Below are 20,431 nucleotides of genomic sequence, written 5' to 3' on the forward strand. Positions count from 1 at the left end.
AGTATTGATAGAGAAAATATGTTAAGTATAATAGAATAATAACAGAGATAGGTAGGTAGAGATGGACAAGGGTGAAGGGAGTAGGAGAGGTATGAGCAAGGGTAGGTGAGCACTGGAGGAGGGTTAGAGGAGGCGGGAGGGGAATGGGACACGGGATAAGCAAATGGAAATTTAGTGGGAGATATAGTCTAGGTCATTGTCGTTGTTTCCTGGATATGGGTAGATGGGTACATAGAATTTACGTGTAGAACTAAGCATATTCTATAACGTGCTGCAAGTAAATTCTAAGTTGCATAGTTGAAAGGGGCATGGCCATTTCTAAAATCTATTCATGTGGTTATACAATACATCCAGTCTGCATGTAATTTAGGTGTTGGCATCTACACAAGGTTTTACTTGGTGTAACTGCCCGTGACTATATTTAGTCTCGCAGACTGGCGCTTGGCATATTCTATAAACTGCAAATATTTAGGCTTATTCTATAAAGTACGCTCAAATTTAGGTGCACTTTATAGAATGCACAGGTGAAATTCATTTTGGCGCCGAGTTTTTAAGTGTGATATACAGAATTTAGTCCATAGAGCATTTGCTTCATGAAAAGTAACATAGCATAGGGGTATGTTTACTAAGGTGTGTTTGCATTTTTAACGCGCCTTTAAAGTTAAGACACGTTAAACACTAATGTGGCAATACATTCCTATAGGCGCATGAGCGTTTAATGCGCGTCAACCATTAACACGTGTTAAAGACGCTAATATGCCTATAGCGTGCCTTTGTAAAAATGCCCATAGTAACATAGAATTAGTGCACATAGTTAATACTAAACACTATTAACGCACAAAACAAAAGCTGGAATCTTTTCTGCTTTTCTTCTTGTTGACGTTTCTCTTGTCACTTCAAATAAATGCACATCCATAACCTTCATTGTACGGCAGTTCTTTGAAAATCTCTCTCTGTATAGTTAACTAAGGGCCCTGTTTACTAAGCTGCCTTATAGGCGCATTAACGTTTCTAACGCGAGGTTAACCTTGTACACGCCTAAAATACCCCTACAGGCGCCTACATGGTTAATACGCACACTAATTGTAGGTGCGTTAAAAATGCTAACAAGCCGTAGTAAACAGGGCCCTAAGAATATACTATCCTGTGCTGAAAAAATGTACCTGTAAGATATATGTAGGCCGTTCCAAATAGGAAATACAGTCTAAAAAATATTAGCTTTAATCTTGAGGGTAAAATGGAAAGAAATTACTATAAAATAAAATACCACAAATGTATACAATGTGTACAAAATAATATAAAATTATAAAATAAAATACCATAGACTTATACAATTAATACAAAATAATAATATACAGAACAATGCATTTTTCTATTCTGCTGGTTTCCCAAAATGTTCTTTCAACATCACTATAGAAGAAACACATGAAGAAAACTTAACAAGCACTTAGAAAACCTCAATTCAGAAGACAAGGCCTGTGGGCTGCTGGTCTTGGAGGATAGAGGGAGAGGGAAGCCCCAGAGAAGAATTCACATTTATTTTCTATAAGGGAGATAAAATCATCAGGCAGCAAAGGGAATGATTAAAGACAGGATCTCTCTATAAATGAAAGAGATGCGGGGCTTGCCAGGTAAACCACCATAATTGTAATATCTTAGGTAATCTCTCTAATTTTCAGCTTAATATTTCAGGAAGTATTTTGGATGATTTGGAAACAGATTTGACAGGATTCCTACATTATCAACCAATAAATGTCAAGCCATATTTAATCATTAATACCTAATCTGTGATATAAAACTTATTTACTATGCATGGTCCATCACAATAGTTACAAGGTTCCTATCTCAAAATAGGGAACAATGTCAGTTTGACACACGTGATTCTCTCCAGTCCAACCAGTGAGGGGGTTCTAATCCCCAGGCTATACAGACAATAAAAATCTATTCTACCATTTCTGTGGAATCATTTTTTTACTTAATAATTTATACATAGATAAATGTACTTTGGAAAAAAACAACAACTCTCATATCATTTGTGCCTAGATATATCTGCACAAAAAAAGGCCCTAGACACCAAGTACGAGTAGAGTTTTGAGTTATCCCGGCATGAAAAATAACATCTTATAGATAGAAGACTAACACCAAGTTATTAAATATCCTTTTTTTTTTAGAGGCAGGTCTACCATTTTTTGGGCCAATACCAGTTTTCTTTTGGCTTCTTCCTAAAATTTCTCTTAATGTTTGCAGCTTTCAAATGTTGGCATTGAGAGCGTCATTAACCTTGTCCTTAAAAATGGAAATTGTCATTGTTTAGTTCTCTTTGTATGGTTTATCACTGTTCCCATTGTCTTTCTCCATTCACAGATATCCAGATAGTTGCAACTCCTGCATTTCCATGCCTCTTCGATATCCACACCCTTTGTTTCTCTCCATCCTTTCCAGAAGGCCATGTAGTCCTGCAACTCTTCTTCAATGTTTCCAAAGTGTACTGTCTCTGTTCCAATCAAGGTGTTGTCCTTCTGATAGTGATATTCTAATGTTAACCTGTCAATGTTGGGAAGGTCGGAAAATGTCAAGCTGAGGCAAGTCAGCTCCAGGAGGTCACCAAAGCAGTTCACGGTTAAGCCGGCTTTTTCTGCATGCTCCTTAATGTGAGCCCCCAATGGCTGCTCTGGCCTGAGACGGAGGTGACTAATAAGATTGTCTAGGTTCATCTGTCCTCTCACCATGGCATCAAACATGTGTTTATATACTTTGACCTAAAGAGAAAAGGGCATACAAAACAAACGTCAATGGGGCATCACTCAGGACCCTATGAAAAAGCATCATTAACACTGAAGAAAAAAACCCCACACACATTGCCCAAAAGAATCCTGTGCTAACACTTTGTCAAGTAAAACAAGATTCTCTCATGGTTTAAGATCCCTGCAACTCGATTCCCCAGCTCTTTCATTTCTTCATGCATCTCTGCAACCGCCGTTTGAATGCTTCGTCGGGTTGACACCATCTCTGTTTTCAGCTCTTTAAACCATGGGACACAGTCTGTCTCTTACTGAGCTCGGATTCACTCATTAATGGCTCCTCGGGGTCCCGGTCAGATTCGGAATCTCCAGCCGCCATTTTAGCGCCGCGTGCCGTCGCCTTCAGACCCTTTGCCATTCCCGGCTTCTCCGAGGTATATTTAAACTTTGCCAAGCGCTTTCGCGCTGCCATTTCTTCAGGAAACCTTAAATCTGTGTTTGGAGTCAGATCGCTTCGTTTTTCAGGAGGTTAGTTCACTTTCATTTCCAGCATTCACAGAGTTCTGCACTCAAGCGGCCATCTCGTAGCGCTGACGTCACTTCCTCCCCTGTTTAAGATCTCCTATATATAATCATAAGCATACCTTGCTTACACAAATACCAATTTTAAAGTCCAAAACATTTCTAGTTGTGCAAGTGGGTCCTATTAGAAAAATATCTGCTACGATTGCAAGTTGTTATATAGCGTAATATACTGTGTTCTTTCACATCATAAGAGTAATATCAATAGTGATGCATGTGCTCCATCATCACCTAACCTTTATACCTTTCAGGAAATTTAGACTGCCCCAATTTGACTGCCCCTTCTTGATTGACTGTACACTTGTCCTTTAGATTGTAAGCTCTTTGAGCAGGGACTGCCCTTCTATGTTAAACTGTACAGCGCTGCGTAACCCTAGTAGCGCTTTAGAAATGTTAAATAGTAGTAGTAGTAACATCAATAGTGATGCATGTGCTCCATCAAACAGAAAATATCTGCTGTCCACCAGCATTGTGCGAGCGAGGGATGTCAGGGCCACTCACAAGAAAGCTGAAAAACTCTGCTCATCTGCCCAGGTACTTCATTTCTGCCACAGCTGCGTACAGCTGTCTACCTGCTGAAAAATGGACACCTGCACTATAAAAGGTGAGACCTGAGCAGAGGGCAGGGGCGGACTGACCATTTGGGCAACCGGGCAGTGCCTGAGAGCCCAAAGGCCCTAGGAGGCCCAGAGGCTACCCCCCCCCCCCCCCCACACACACACACTACAGCCCTCCAAGCCTCAGTAGGCCCTCCCCAGTCTCACTTGAAGGGCTCTGGTGGTCTAGTGGTCTCTGTGGAGGCAGGAAAGAACAACACTCTTTCCTGCCCACTGCTGCTATTCTGCCTGGCGAATCCGTGTTTGAAAAACAGCTACTGAGAGAACGGAAAGTCTCGGCACCCATTTTGAAAACACAGCTGCGCAGGCGGCTGGGCAGAATAGCGGTAAGTAAAGAGTGAGATTCTTTCCTGCCTCCGAAGAAGCCACTTTATCACCAGGGCCCTTCAAGGTAGGGCCAAGAAGGGCCCACTGAAGTTCAGACGACTGTAGTGTGTAGCAGGGGGCTGCAGCAGCTATGGTGGTAGGGGGTGGCGGCGGCAGCAGCAGCAGCGCAGGCGTGGTGGGCAGTGGCCGGGGGGGGGGGGGGGGGCAATTACCTTTACTGCCCGGGGACCGAGGTCAGACCTGCTTGCCTGCATTGACATTATAACAAGGGGGACAAGTGCTCACCCAAAATTCTTCTGTCCCCCATGCATCTGCCTTTCTCTTTGGATGATTACCAGCTGTGTTTGTTAAAGTGGTGTTCATTTCCCCTACAGTGACAGTAAAACAGCCAGGAGCTGCTTTGCTCTCTATAGCTCTTTTCCCTCTTTCAATTCCTCGCTCAGAATAGAAGTTCTGAGAAGTTCCGAGAGAAGAGGACATTTCTCTGGTAAGTGAACGCTATTTTGTCTTGTGCTTTGAGAACTTAAAGATTGGGGTTTAAAGGAGGAATTGTAGGTTACTGTTAGGCAAAATAAAAATATAAAAAGCAAATGTTATCAACTAATCTCCACAGTCTTTTCCACTTAGTTTTAAGAACTTTGTACCACAGCTTTAACAGATAGAATCTAGCAGGCACTGCAGGATCTAGTTTAGTATTAAGGGGGAATAAAAAAAGAGAGAGAGGGAATAGCAAGCAGGACCTAGCTTAGTATTAAGGGGGGAATAAAAAAAGAGAGAGAGAAAAGCAAGCATCATTAACTAGTTACCATAGTGTACAAACCCTTTTCCCATAGTTTTAAACTGAAATTTTCTCTTGAAATAGGCATTTTCCCCATAGTTTTAAACTGAAACCTTTTCTAGAGGTAGAAACTAAACAGCCAAAAACTCTTGTTCTAAAAGGCAGTTATTTTCTGTTCCTTGGTGCTGGAGAGGTAGCTCATCCAGGGACCTCAATTAACTGTTAATTAAGGTGTGAGGAAGTAGAATACTTGCATAGGTTGCTGAGTCAGCTTCAAAGAGCCTGTTTAAAAAGGCCCCTTAGATTGAAAACTATATAAAGAGGAAAGGTCCCACTGAACTTTCCTTCTGAGAAGTTCCGAGAGAAGAGGACATTTCTCTGGTAAGTGAACGCTACTTTGCTTTGTGCTTTGGGAACTTAAAGATTGGGGTTTAAAGGAGGAATTGTAGGTTAGTGTTAGGCAAAATAAAAATATAAAAAGCAAATTTTATCAACTAATCTCCTTAGACTTTTCCACAATTTTAAAAACTTTGTACCACAGCATTAACAGATTAAACTAGATCCTGCAGTGCCTGCTAGATTCTGTCTTCCCACCCCAAAGACAACTCTTCATTTAAAGTCAGTTATTGTAATTAGGGTAACAAACAAGGAGTGCTCCTACAGAGTTTTAAATACAATTCATTACCATCTAAGAAGGAAACACTAAATAAATCATACAATATACTATATAAACTAAAAGACACATTAATATAGTGAATGATACATACCTGTAGCAGGTGTTCTCCGAGGACAGCAGGCTGATTGTTCTCACGACTGGGGGTGACGTCCGCGGCAGCCCCCACCAACCGGAAAAAAGCTTTGCGGGCGGTCCGCACGCAGGGCACGCCCACCGCGCATGCGCGGCCGTCTTCCCGCTCGTGCGTGACCGTTCCCGCCAGTTGAATGCCAAGCAAGAAAACAACATGAAAACGCAACTCCAAAGGGGAGGAGGGAGGGTAGGTGAGAACAATCAGCCTGCTGTCCTCGGAGAACACCTGCTACAGGTATGTATCATTCACTTTCTCCGAGGACAAGCAGGCTGCTTGTTCTCACGACTGGGGTATCCCTAGCTCTCAGGCTCACTCAAAACAAGAACCCAGGTCAATTGAACCTCGCAACGGCGAGGGTATAACAGAAATTGACCTACGAAGAACAACTAACTGAGAGTGCAGCCTGACCAGAATAAATTCGGGTCCTGGAGGGTGGAGTTGGATTTACACCCCAAACAGATTCTGCAGCACCGACTGCCCGAACCGACTGTCGCGTCGGGTATCCTGCTGGAGGCAGTAATGTGATGTGAATGTGTGGACAGATGACCACGTCGCAGCCTTGCAAATCTCTTCAATAGTGGCTGACTTCAAGTGGGCCACTGACGCTGCCATGGCTCTAACACTATGAGCCGTGACATGACCCTCAAGAGCCAGCCCAGCCTGGGCGTAAGTGAAGGAAATGCAATCTGCTAGCCAATTGGAGATGGTGCGTTTCCCGACAGCGACCCCTAGCCTGTTAGGGTCGAAAGAAATAAACAATTGGGCGGACTGTCTGTGGGGCTGTGTCCACTCCAAGTAGAAGGCCAATGCTCTCTTGCAGTCCAATGTGTGCAACTGACGTTCAGCAGGGCGGGTATGCGGCCTGGGGAAGAATGTTGGCAAGACAATTGACTGGTTAAGATGGAACTCCGACACCACCTTCGGCAGGAACTTTGGGTGGGTACGGAGCACAACTCTGTTGTGATGAAATTTGGTATATGGAGCATGAGCTACTAGGGCTTGAAGCTCACTGACCCTACGAGCTGAAGTAACTGCCACCAAGAAAATGACCTTCCAGGTCAAGTACTTCAGATGGCAGGTATTCAGTGGCTCAAAAGGAGGTTTCATCAGCTGGGTGAGGACGACGTTGAGATCCCATGACACTGTAGGAGGCTTGATAGGGGGCTTTGACAAAAGAAAGCCTCTCATGAATCGAACGACTAAAGGCTCTCCAGAGATGGCTTTACCTTCCACACGATAATGGTAAGCACTAATCGCACTAAGGTGATTCCTTACTGAGTTGGTCTTGAGGCCAGACTCCGATAAGTGCAGAAGGTATTCAAGCAGGTTCTGTGCAGGGCAAGAACGAGGTTCTAGGGCCCTGCTCTCACACCAAACGACAAACCTCCTCCACTTGAAAAAGTAACTCTTTTTAGTGGAATCCTTCCTAGAGGCAAGCAAGACACGGGAGACACCCTCAGACAGACCCAACGCAGTGAAGTCTACACCCTCAACATCCAGGCTGTGAGAGCCAGGGACTGAAGGTTGGGGTGCAGCAACGCTCCGTCGTTCTGCGAGATGAGAGTCGGAAAACACTCCAATCTCCACGGTTCTTCTGAGGACAATTCCAGAAGAAGAGGGAACCAGATCTGACGGGGCCAAAAGGGCGCGATCAGAATCATGGTGCCGTGGTCTTGCTTGAGCTTCAGTAAGGTCTTCCCCACCAAAGGTATGGGAGGATAAGCATACAGGAGGCCGGTCCCCCAATGGAGGAGAAAGGCATCCGACGCCAGTCTGGAACAGAACAGAGGCAGCTTGTGGTTGGTCTGAGAGGCGAAAAGGTCCACCGAGGGGGTGCCCCACTCTCGGAAGATCTTGCGTACCACTCTGGAATGGAGCGACCACTCGTGCGGTTGCATGACTCTGCTCAGTCTGTCGGCAAGACTGTTGTTTACACCTGCCAGGTACGTGGCTTGAAGGAGCATGCCGAACTGGCAAGCCCAGCGCCACATGCCCATGGCTTCCTGACACGAGGGGCGAGATCCAGTGCCCCCCTGCTTGTTGGTGTAATACATTGCAACCTGATTGTCTGTCCGAATTTGGATAATTTGGCAGGACAGCCGATCTCTGAAAGCCTTCAGTGCGTTCCAGATCGCTCGGAGCTCCAGGAGGTTGATCTGCAGATCCTTTTCCTGGAGGGACCACAGACCCTGGGTGTGAAGCCCATCGCCATGAGCTCCCCACCCCAGGCGAGATGCATCCGTCGTCAGCACTTTCGTGGGCTGTGGATTTGGAATGGACGTCCCAGGGTCAAATTGGTCCGGATGGTCCACCAGAGCAGTGAAGTGCGGCAACTGGTGGAGAGGCGGATGACATCTTTTAGATTCCCGGTGGCCTGAAACCACTGGGAAGCTAGGGTCCATTGAGCAGATCTCATGTGATGACGAGCCATGGGAGTCACATGAACTGTGGAGGCCATATGACCCAGAAGTCTCAACATCTGCCGAGCTGTGACCTGCTGAGACGCTCTGGTCTGCGAAGCCAGGGACAGGAGATTGTTGGCCCTCGCTTCGGGAAGGAAGGCCTGAGCCGTCTGGGTATTCAGCAGAGCTCCTATGAATTCCAGAGACTGAGTTGGCTGGAGATGGGACTTTGGGTAATTTATCACAAACCCCAGCAGCTCCAGGAGTTGAGTAGTGCACTGCATGGACCGGAGGGCTCCTGCCTCCGAGGTGTTCTTGACCAGCCAATCGTCGAGATATGGGAACACGTGCACTCCCAGCTTGCGAAGGTATGCCGCTACCACCACGAGGCACTTTGTAAACACTCGTGGGGCAGAGGCGAGCCCAAAGGGCAGCACACAATACTGAAAGTGCCGTGCTCCCAGGCGGAATCTGAGATACTGTCTGTGAGCTGGCAGTATCGGGATGTGAGTGTATGCATCCTTCAAATCCAGGGAACATAGCCAGTCGTCCTTCTGAATCATTGGCAGAAGGGTGCCCAAGGAAAGCATCCTGAACTTTTCTTTGACCAGGAATTTGTTCAGGCCTCTCAGGTCTAGGATGGGACGCATCCCCCCTGTTTTCTTTTCCACAAGGAAGTACCTGGAATAGAATCCCTGCCCTTCCTGCCCGGGTGGTACGGGCTCGACCGCATTGGCGCTGAGAAGGGCGGAGAGTTCCTCTGCAAGTACCTGCTTGTGATGGGAGCTGAAGGATTGAGCTCCTGGAGGACAATTTGGAGGCAGGGAGGCCAAATTCAGGGCGTATCCGCACCGCACTATTTGGAGAACCCACTGGTCGGAGGTTATGAGAGGCCACCTTTGGTGAAAAAATTTCAACCTCCCTCCGACCGGCAGATCGTCCGGTACGGACACTTTGAGGGCGGCTATGTTCCCGTGGATCCAGTCAAAAGCCCGTCCCCGGCTTCTGCTGTGGAGGCGCAGGGGGCTGCTTAGGCGCACGCTGTTGACGAGAACGAGCGCGCTGGGGCTGTCCCTGTGCCTGATGAGGCCTTCGGGCCGGCTGGGTGTACCTACGCCTTGCAAAGGAATAGGGCACAGCCTGCCGGGCCCGGGAAAAACATCCACCAGCTGAGGTGGATGCTGAAGGCGCCCGGTGGGAGAGCTTGTCGAGGGCGGTTTCCCGCTGATGCAGTCGGTCCACCAGCTGCTCGACCTTCTCACCAAAAACGTTATCCCCCCGGCAAGGGACATCGGCCAATCTCTGCTGGGTGCGGTTGTCCAGGTCAGAGGCACGCAGCCATGAGAGCCTGCGCATCACTATACCTTGGGCCGCAGCACGAGACGCCACGTCACAGGTGTCATAGATACCCCTGGACAGGAACTTTCTGCACGCCTTCAGCTGCCTGACCACCTCCTGATAAGGCCTGGACTGCTCCGGCGGGAGCTTATGGTAAAATTATGTATAATCATACCTGATAATTTTCTTTCCATTAATCATAGCTGATCAATCCATAGACTGGTGGGTTGTGTCCATCTACCAGCAGGTGGAGATAGAGAGCAAACTTTTGCCTCCCTATATGTGGTCATGTGCTGCCGGAAACTCCTCAGTATGTCGATATCAAAGCTCCATCCGCAGGACTCAGCACTTAGAGAATTACACCCACGAAGGGACACTCTGCCCAGCTCACCACCGCCGAAACGGGGGAGGGGAATTAACCCAGCTCATCCCCACACAAGTGGGGAGGGGAATCCGTCCAGCTCATCCCCGCGGAGCGGGGGAGGGACACCACACCCGCCGATGCGGGGGGATCTGGCTTATCCTGCAACCGCAACCGCGGGAGGAGCTGACTGACCCGAACACCGCCGAAGCGGGAGGGGTACAAAACTGCCCTACAGCCGCACGAAGCGGGAGGGAGTGCCGGCAGAATTTTAAGTCTCAATCCAGCCCCGTAAAACGGAGGGGAGAGGAATGCAGCAGCTCACTGTAACACAAACTCGTCTTAACTCTTGAAGAATCCAAGTGAAAAAACTTGAACACGAAGTCTTTCTGAAGGAACTGAAGACTGAACTTGAACCTGAAATGCAACCAGAATAAAAACAGTACAGATATCTGGGAGGGGCTATGGATTGATCAGCTATGATTAATGGAAAGAAAATTATCAGGTATGATTATACATAATTTTACCTTCCATATCATCAAGCTGATCAATCCATAGACTGGTGGGATGTACCGAAGCAGTACTCACCCAGGGCGGGACATTGAAATCCCTGACCTCAACACTGAAGCTCCAAACCGGGCCTCCGCCCGTGCAGCCACAGTCAAACGGTAATGCTTGGAGAATGTATGAGCCGAAGCCCAAGTTGCCGCCTTGCATATCTCTTCCAAGGAGACGGATCCGGCCTCTGCCATCGAGGCCGCCTGAGCTCTAGTGGAGTGAGCCTTCAGCTGGATAGGTGGCACCTTCCCCGCGGCCACATAAGCCGCTGCAATGGCTTCCTTGACCCATCTTGCCACTGTAGGCTTAGCAGCCTGCAGACCCTTACGAGGACCTGCAAACAGGACAAACAGATGATCCGATTTCCGGAAATCATTGGTCACTTCCAAGTATCTGATGATGACTCGTCTCACATCCAGATATTTAAGAGCAGAGTACTCCTCTGGGTAGTCCTCCCTACGAAAGGAAGGGAGACAGAGCTGCTGATTCACATGGAAGCGAGAAACAATCTTGGGCAGGAAGGAAGGCACTGTGCGAATAGACACTCCTGCCTCAGTGAACTGCAGAAAAGGCTCTCGACATGAGAGCGCCTGGAGCTCGGAAACTCTTCTGGCTGAAGTGATAGCCACCAAAAAGACTGCTTTCAACGTCAGGTCTTTCAGAGATGCCCTCGACAAGGGTTCAAAAGGCGGCTTCTGCAATGCTCTTAGTACCAGGTTGAGATTCCACGCAGGCACCACTGAGTGCAGAGGAGGGCGCAGGTGATTAACTCCCTTGAGAAAGCGCACCACATCTGGCTGCGAAGCCAGGGAAGCACCCTTCAGGCGGCCCCTGAAGCAAGCCAGAGCCGCTACCTGGACTTTAAGAGAACTGAGCGACAGGCCTTTCTCCAGACCTTCTTGCAGGAACGCCAACACTGAAGCAATTGGAGCAGTGAAGGGAGAAAGTGAGCCTGCTTCACACCACGCTGCAAAGATACGCCAAACCCTGGCGTAAGCAGTAGAAGTAGAGCGCTTCCTCGCTCTCAGCATAGTGGCGATGACCTTGTCTGAGAAGCCCTTCTTCCTCAGACGCTGCCGCTCAATAGCCAGGCCGTAAGACCAAAGGGGGAGGGATCCTCCATCACCACGGGACCCTGATGTAACAGGCCCTGCTCCACTGGCAGCCGCAGAGGATCGTCGACTGAGAGCCTGATCAAGTCCGCATACCAGGGACGTCTGGGCCAATCCGGACCCACCAGGATTATCCTGCCGGGATGCTTTGCCACCCGGTCTAGCACCCTGCCCAACATGGGCCAGGGCGGGAACACATAGAGAAGCTCTTGTGTCGGGCACTGTTGGAGAAGAGCATCTACTCCCAGGGATCGAGGGTCCCGTCCTCTGCTGAAAAAGCGCGGCACTTGGCAATTGGCCGATGACGCCATCAGATCTAGGCTCGGCTGGCCCCAGCGCTTCGTGATGTCCAAGAACGCCTGAGCAGATAGTTGCCACTCTCCGGGCTCCAAGGTATGGCGACTGAGAAAGTCCGCCTTGACATTCATGACTCCGGCAATGTGGGCCGCTGAAAGCTGCTCCAGGTTCGCTTCCGCCCACTGGCAAAGACTCATAGCCTCCTTGGCTAGAGGGGCGCTCTTGGTACCTCCCTGGCGGTTGATATAGGCCACAGCCGTGGCATTGTCCGACAGGACCCGTACAGGCTTCAACACCAGTACCGGGATGAACTCCAATAACACCAACCGAATGGCTCTGAGTTCCAGGAGGTTGATAGACCACTTGCCTCTGCAGGAGACTAAAGCCCCTGCACTGTCCTTCCCAAGCAGTGGGCTCCCCAGCCCATCAAAGAGGCGTCTGTCGTGACGACAATCCACTCCGGGGTCACCAGAGGCAATCCTGCAGACAACTTGTCTGTCTGCGTCCACCAGCTCAGCGCCTTGCGCACTGCTGGGTCCACGGGAAGGCGCACAGCATAATCCTCCGACATCGGAGTCCAGCGCAGCAGCAGAGATAGCTGTGGTAGTCTCATATGAGCCCTGGCCCAGGGCACTACTTCCATCGTGGCCGTCATAGAGCCCAACAGCTGCACGTAGTCCCAAGCCCGAATAGGAGAGGCTACTAGGAACTAGTCCACCTGAGCCTGAAGCTTGACAATCCGATTGTCTGGCAGGAACACTCTGCCCACTTGGGTGTCGAATCGAACTCCCAGATACTCCAGGGACTGAGTCGGGCGCAGCTGGCTCTTCTTCCAGTTGATGATCCATCCCAGGGAGCTCAAAAGAGCAACTACCCGGTCCATAGCTTTGCCGCACTCTGCATAAGAGGGGGCTCGGATCAACCAGTCGTCCAGATAAGGATGGACTTGTACTCCTTCCTTTAGCAGGAAGGCCGCTATGACCCCCATTACTTTGGAAAAGGTCCGCGGAGCAGTAGCCAACCCGAAAGGGAGGGCTCTGAACTGGAAGTGTCGTCTCAGGACTGTAAAACGCAGAAAGCGTTGGAGAGGAGGCCAGATGGGAATATGCAGGTACGCTTCCTTGATGTCCAAGGAAGCCAAGAACTCTCCTGCCTTCACTGCCGCTATAACAGAGCGGAGAGTCTCCATGCGAAAGTGCCTCACTTTCCAGGCCCGACTGACCCCTTTGAGGTCGAGGATAGGCCGGACAGAACCTCCTTTCTTTGGAACCACAAAGTAAATGGAGTAACGTCCCTTGCCAATCTGATGTTTTGGCACCGGAACGACCGCACCCAGGCGGATCAGGTTGTCCAAGGTCTGCTGCACTACCACAGCTTGACCGGAGACTTGCAGGGAGAGAGTACAAACCCGTCTCTTAAGGGTTGGCAGAACTCTAGCTTGTAGCCGTCTCTGATGACTTCCAGCACCCACGCGTCTGAAGTTATAGTGGTCCACTCGCCCAGAAACGAGGACAGCCGTCCTCCAATCTGCACTGGGGCGTGGACCAAGGCCCCGTCATTGGGTACGAGACCCTGGGGGAGGACCGGAGGGAGCACCTCCGGGACGGCGGTCTCTGCGAAAGGAATGCTGCTTGGGGGAGAAATGCCTCTTAAAGGAAGAGGGGGCAGAAGAACCCGACCTGCCCGGGCGGTACCGACGTACTTCCTGAAACCGTCCTCTGGAGGTACCGGGACGAGCACTAGCCCGAGCCCTGACCTCTGGTAACTTCTTGCCCTTAGACGTGCCAAGATCGGTCATGATTTTGTCCAGCTCGACCCCAAAGAGCAGCTTGCCTTTAAAAGGCAATCTAGCCAGGCGGGATTTAGAGGCGTGGTCAGCAGACCAATGTTTCAGCCAAAGCCACCGCCGCGCAGAGACTGTCTGAGCCATGCCTTTAGCTGAGGCTCTCAAGACATCATACAGCAAGTCTGCCAAATAGGCTAAGCCCGATTCCAGGGCTGGCCAATCATCCCTCAAGGAATGATCCGAGGGGGAAGCCCGCTGCACCATAGTCAGGCACGCCCTGGCCACATAGGAGCCGCAAAACTGAGGCCTGCAAACTTAAAGCAGCCGCCTCAAAGGACGACCTTAAGGCCGCCTCCAATCTCCTGTCTTGGGCGTCCTTTAGGGCCGTGCCACCTTCCACCGGCAATGCCGTTTTCTTAGTCACCGCAGTGATTAAAGAATCCACGGTAGGCCACAGATAGGCCTCACGTTCACTCACAGCCAAAGGATAGAGGCGGGACATAGCCCTAGCCACTTTAAGGCTCGCTTCGGGACATCCCATTGAGCCGAAATTAAGGTGTGCATGGCATCATTCACGTGGAAGGTTCTAGGCGGGCGCTTCGTCCCCAGCATAATGGCAGAGCCAACAGGGGCTGAGGGAGAGACGTCCTCCGGAGAGGAAATCTTCAAAGTGTCCATGGCCTGTAACAACAGGTTGGGCAAATCCTCTGGGCGAAAAAAGCCGCGCTGCAGAGGGGTCATCCGCTCCATCCGAGCGGGGATCCGTCTCCTCCAAGGAATCCGCAAAGGACCGTTGGGAGACCTCAGACACGCTGCCCTCATCTACATCGGAGGAGACAAATTCCTCCAAGGCCTGGGAAACAACCCGAGGGCGTTTACCTCTGGGAACCTCAACCTCTTTACCAGACGAGGGAGCGGGGGCAGCGTTGTGCATGAGGAAGGCCTGATGCAGCAGCAAAACAAACTCGGGGGAGAAACCCCCCAGACTGTGCACTTCCGCAGCCTGGGCAACAGCCCTAGGCGCACTCTCAACCGGCGCTCGCAACAGCGGGGGAGAGGCCTGCTGCGCATCCAAAATGGCGTCCGGCGCGAAACTCCGCGAAGGAGCCGCGCGGGAAGAACGGCTCTTAACTTTAGCCGCTTCTGTGCCGTCGCCCAAATTAAGGGCGTTCATGGCATTAAAGTCTCCAACCTCAAGGGCGGCCCAAGAAGAAGCCGTCCGAGCCGCGTGGCCGGCCAAAATGGCGGAGGCGAGGAGCGGGGGATGGGCGTTTATGGCGGGAAAAACCGCCACGCCGGAGGAAGGACCGGGACATTCATCGGTCACGAAACCGCCACCCAACAAGGGCGAATCAGGCTTTAAGACCCCCGCATCCCCTCTAGAAGCGCTCAAGCAACCCGGGGAGCGACCCTTTGCGCCCTCGCCCTCCGACGCCATGTGCCACGAGGAGAAGAATCGGGGAACCCCCGCCCGCTATAAAAAGGTAAAATTACCTGCTGTCCGCTCCGAGTTGTAACGACCTGGTGTCCCAGTGAGTAGCTGCAATAGACGCTTAAATAAACGTCGAAATAAACGCCTTTAAAGACGTTTAAAATTTTCTTTTTTTTTTTTTTTCAACGGAGCCAGCGGGAGGGGGGAGAAAAGGAGGGACCTGGCACCACCAGGTTTGCACTTGCTCAAAAGAGCCCTCAACCCCAGGCCTCAACAAAACCTAAGGATTAGGCTTGGAGGCCTAGCCAGAGCTGCTGCTGTGTGTGACCACCACCTGCTGAGATAGAGAACATACTGGGGAGTTTCCGGCAGCACATGACCACATATAGGGAGGCAAAAGTTTGCTCTCTATCTCCACCTGCTGGTAGATGGACACAACCCACCAGTCTATGGATTGATCAGCTTGATGATATGGAACGACCAGGTCCGCCAGCTGCTTCACATTGTTCCGCATGTGGATGCTCGTATAGAGCTGGTATGACTGGATGCGGGTCACGAGCATGGAGGATTGGTAGGCCTTCCTCCCAAACGAGTCCAGAGTGCGAGACTCCCGCCCCGGGGGCGCCGAGGCGGTATCCCTCGAACTCCGTGCCCTCTTGAGAGCAGAATCCACGACCGCCGAGTCATGGGGCAATTGTGGCCGCATTAACTCTGGGTCTGAGTGGATCCTGTACTGGGACTCTGCTTTCTTGGGAATGGTGGGATTAGATAATGGTCGCATCCAGTTCCGAAGCAGTGTCTCCTTAAGGACATTGTGCAGCGGCACCGTGGTGGACTCTCTAGGTGGTGATGGATAGTCGAGGACCTCGAGCATCTCAGCCCTCGGCTCATCCACAGAGACCACGGGAAAGGGAATGCAAATAGACATATCCCGCACAAAGGAGGCAAAAGAGAGACTCTCAGGAGGGGAGAGCTTCCTCTCTGGTGAAGGCGTGGGGTCCGAGGGAAGACCCGCAGACTCCTCGGAGGAGAAATATCTGGGGTCCTCCTCTTCCCCCCACGAGGCCTCTTCCTCGGTATCGGACATAAGCTCATGTAGCTGAGTCCTGAACCGGGCCCGGCTCGACGTCGAGGCACCGAGGCCTCGATGTCGTCGAGCGGTGGGCTCCCGCGCCGGCGGGGACGAAGCTCCCTCCATCGACGGGGACTCCACCTGCGTGGCGGTCGAGACCGGCGCCGCAAGCGGCGACGGCGTCGACGGCCTCGGCACCAGGCTAGAGCTCGCCGGCGCCACAGTCATCGGCGCCGAGGGTGCACAGCCTGGCGCATCAGCCCTTCCAGGATCCCTGGAAGGATGGCTCGGAGGCACTCATCCAGGCCCGCTGTCGGGAAAGACGTGGGGGCCGGTAGAGGCATCGGTGCCGGAAGCTGCTCAGGTCCAGGAGACTGCACCAAAGTGCTGGGACCCTGACGTGGCGGTACCTCCACCACCGAGGGGGACCTCTCCTCTCGACGCGGACGCTTCGGCGTCGACTCCTCTCCGGTACCGAGAGCCGGATGCGTCGAGGGCGACCGGTGACGGTGCTTCTTTGCCTTCTTACGGTGCCCGTCACCGGCGCCAGGTGGTATGGAGGAGGAGGAGGTCGATCCCCCTCGGTCCCGAGGAACTGGGTCAGACAGGGTTCGGTCCCGAGGGCCACGGGCCGAAGGAGTGACCGGGGCCGACTGCCCACGCGGTCTCTCACCTCTACCCTCACTGGAGGACCGGCGGGCCGACAGGACCTGTTCTCCTGGGGTCGATGCCATCGGTGCCGATTTTTCGGGCATCGATACCGGTACCGAAGGACCGGGTGTCGATACCGATGCCGTCGAAGTCGACGTCGAGGGGCCGGCGCAAGTTCCAAAAAGACGGTCCCGCAGAACTTGCCTCGCAACCTGAGTCCGTTTCCGGAGACCGAGACACAGAGAACACGACTTGAGATTGTGCTCCGGCCCGAGGCACTGGAGGCACCAAGCGTGGGTGTCGGTCTGCGAGATCGGCCGGCCGCACCGACCACACTTCTTAAATCCACTCGGGACCTTCGAGGACATCGACGGAAAAATCGCGTCGGCGAAGTTAAAGTCGTCGATGGTGGCGGAAATCACACCTCGAAAAACAAATCGATCGGGCGGCCACAAGGCCGCAACGCGACGCCCTCGCTAGAAAACGAGGGAAAAGGAACGCGTGCTCTCTTTTTTTTTTTTTTTTGAAAAAACTAAAGAGGAGCGCGCGGCAACAATGAAACTAAACAAAGTAAACGAAATCGCGTAAACGCGACGGTCTTTCCGGGGCTGCGAAGGGAGAGCGGCGATGGCACGACTCTCCTCAGGCGCGGAAAGGAAAAGACTGGCGGGAACGGTCACGCACGAGCGGGAAGACGGCCGCGCATGCGTGGTGGGCGTGCCCTGCGTGCGGACCGCCCGCGAAGCTTTTTTCCAGTTGGTGGGGGCTGCCGCGGACGTCACCCCCAGTCGTGAGAACAAGCAGCCTGCTTGTCCTCGGAGAATAGGCTAATATCCTTAATACTGTAGCAAGTTTTAAATTAATGAAAAACTCAAAAACACTAAGATGAAGTCAGCAGTCCAGCAGCGAGATGGGTGCTATCCAGTCTTTTGCATTGAGTGTCACATGTATGATTATCTCCCAGTTGGTGAGATGTCATATGTGTGTGCCCGATGCAAAGAGCTCCTAGCTCTTAAAGAATGTGTCCGTTTTCTTGAGGCTAGAGTAGCAGACTTGGTGGAGCTGAGGGAGACAGAGAGGTACATAGAGGAGACCCACAGGGATGTTGTAGAGAAGTCCCACCTCCAGTCTGGTAGCCCCTGTGCTACCTTGGAGGAGGGAGGTCTCCTACCTAGAAGGACAGCATCACCCTGGTGAAGTAGGAAGTACTCCTGTAGCCAGGACCTGCCCACCAGGGGATGTGCTATCCTCTCGCACCGAAGATATGTCTCCAAGTGTTGACCGGGAGGGAAAGGATAGGACAGCTGTTGTACTTGGTGATTCGATCATTAGGCATATAGATAGCTGGGTGGCTGGTGGACGTGAGGATCGCCTGGTGACTTGCCTGCCTGGTGCGAAGGTGGCAGACCTCTCGCGTCACCTAGATAGGATTTTAGATAGTGCTGGGGAGGAGCTGGCTGTCTTGGTACATGTGGGTACCAATGACATAGGAAAATGTGGGAGACAGGTTCTGGAAGCCAAATTTAGGCTCTTAGGTAGAAAGCTCAAATCCAGATCCTCTAGGGTAGCATGTTCTGAAATGCTACCCGTTCCAAGCGCAGGGCCCAAGAGACAGGCAGAGCTCTGGAGTCTCAATGCATGGATGAGACAATGGTGCAGGGAGGAGGGTTTTAGATTTGTAAGGAACTGGGCAACATTCTGGGGAAGCGGGAGCCTATTCCGAAAGGATGGGCTCCACCTTAACCAGGGTGGCATCGGCATTTAAAAAGGATATAGAGCAGCTTTTAACCTAGAAACGGGGGGGGGGGGGGGGGAGGCCGACAGTCACTAAAAACAGCATGGTTCAGGATAAGGTATCTTTCAAAGATATCACCAAAACAGGGAAGATAGGGTATCCTGATAATGAGGTTGCAAAAGAGACCATAGTAGATCAGGTGTCCTTAAATAAAAATCAGACAAAAGATTGTAAATTAATACTGTCAAGTACTGAGCATGATGTAAATAAGAACAACAAATATACTTTGAAATGTCTATATGTGAATGCCAGGAGCCTAAGAAATAAAATGGGAGAGTTAGAATATATTGCACTAAATGAAAAATTAGATATAATAGGCATCTCTGAGACCTGGTGGAAGGAGGATAACCACTGTCAAACCGGGGTACAAATTATATCGTAATAGGGTGGATCGAATTGGTGGAGGGGTAGCATTGTATATTAACGAGAGCTTTGAATCAAATAGACTGAAAATTCTGCAGGAAACAAAACACTTCTTCGAATCACTATGGATTGAAATTCCATGTGTAAAGGGGAAAAGGATAGTGATAGGAGTGTACTACCCTCCGCCTGGCTAGGGTGAACAGACGGATGCAGAAATGTTAAAGGAAATTAGGGATGCAAACAAACTGGGCAACACAATAATAATGATGAATTCAATTACCCTGATATTGACTGGGTAAATGTAACATCGGGGCATGCTAGGGAGGTAAAATTCCTTGATGAAATCAAGGACAGCTTTATGGAGCAGCTGGTACAGGAGCCGACAAGAGAAGGAAAAATTCTAGACCTAGTCCTTAGTGGAGTGCATGATCTGGTGCGGGAGGTAATGGTGCTGGGGCTGCTTGATAACAGTGATCATAATATGATCGGATTTGATATTAGCTTTGAAGTAAGTATACATAGGAAATCACATACGTTAGCGTTTAACTTTAAAAAGGGAGACTATGATAAAATTAGAAGAACGGTGAAAAAAAAACTTAGAGGAGCGACTGCGAGGGTCAACAATTTACATCAGGCGTGGATGTTGTTCAAAAACACCATCCTGGAAGCCCAGGCCAAATATATTCCGCGTATTAAAAAAGGAGGACGGAAGACCAAACGACAGCCGGCATGGTTAAAAAGTGAGGTGAAGGAAGCTATTAGAGCTCAAAGAAAATCCTTCAGAAAATGGAAGGAACCAAATGTGGACTTGAGCAAGAAATTTCAAATCTTTTTCCTTTGTTTTGTATTTCCTTTAAACAGATTGAAATGTATTGCTTTTCAAACAAGCATTTGCTTGATTATAAATGTATAAATTTTCATAAATAAAAAAAAAAAAAGAAAATGGAAGGAACTGATTGAAAATAATAAGAAACAGCATAAGGAATGTCAAATCAAATGCAAAGCGCTGATAAGGATGGCTAAGAGGGACTTCGAAAAAAAGATTGCATTGGAGGCAAAAACACACAGTAAAAATTTTTTTGGTGTATTAAAAGCAGGAAGCCGGCAAAAGAATCGGTTGGATCGCTAGATTACCGAGGAGTAAAAGGGGCGATCAGGGAAGACAAAGCTGTAGCGGAGAAATTAAATGAATTATTTGCCGGAAATGGTATTCGAAGCTGATGAGTCGGAGAAACTTAAAGAATTCTCTGTAAACCTGGAGGATGTAATGGGGCAGTTCTACAAACTGATGAGTAGCAAATCTGGACCGGATGGTATTCATCCCAGAGTACTGATAGAACTGAAAAATAAGCTTGCGAAGCTATTGTGAGTTATAATATGTAATTTATCCTTAAAATCGAGCGTGGTACC

General features: G+C 50.3%; 1 protein-coding gene across 1 annotated transcript in view; it reads right to left on the reverse strand.

Moving 5' to 3' along the window:
- Positions 1 to 1,279: 1,279 nt before the first annotated feature.
- LOC115482440 (exonuclease V-like) overlaps positions 1,280 to 20,431 on the reverse strand; it is a 35,485-nt gene continuing 16,333 nt past the window's right edge. Inside the window, exon 6 of the mRNA XM_030222188.1 lies at positions 1,280 to 2,759. Coding sequence (XP_030078048.1) covers positions 2,304 to 2,759 — 456 coding nt within the window. The 3' untranslated portion in view covers positions 1,280 to 2,303. The remainder of the gene's footprint in view (positions 2,760 to 20,431) is intronic.

This window comes from Microcaecilia unicolor, chromosome 13, assembly GCF_901765095.1.
Source record: "Microcaecilia unicolor chromosome 13, aMicUni1.1, whole genome shotgun sequence".
NCBI lineage: Eukaryota > Metazoa > Chordata > Amphibia > Gymnophiona > Siphonopidae > Microcaecilia > Microcaecilia unicolor.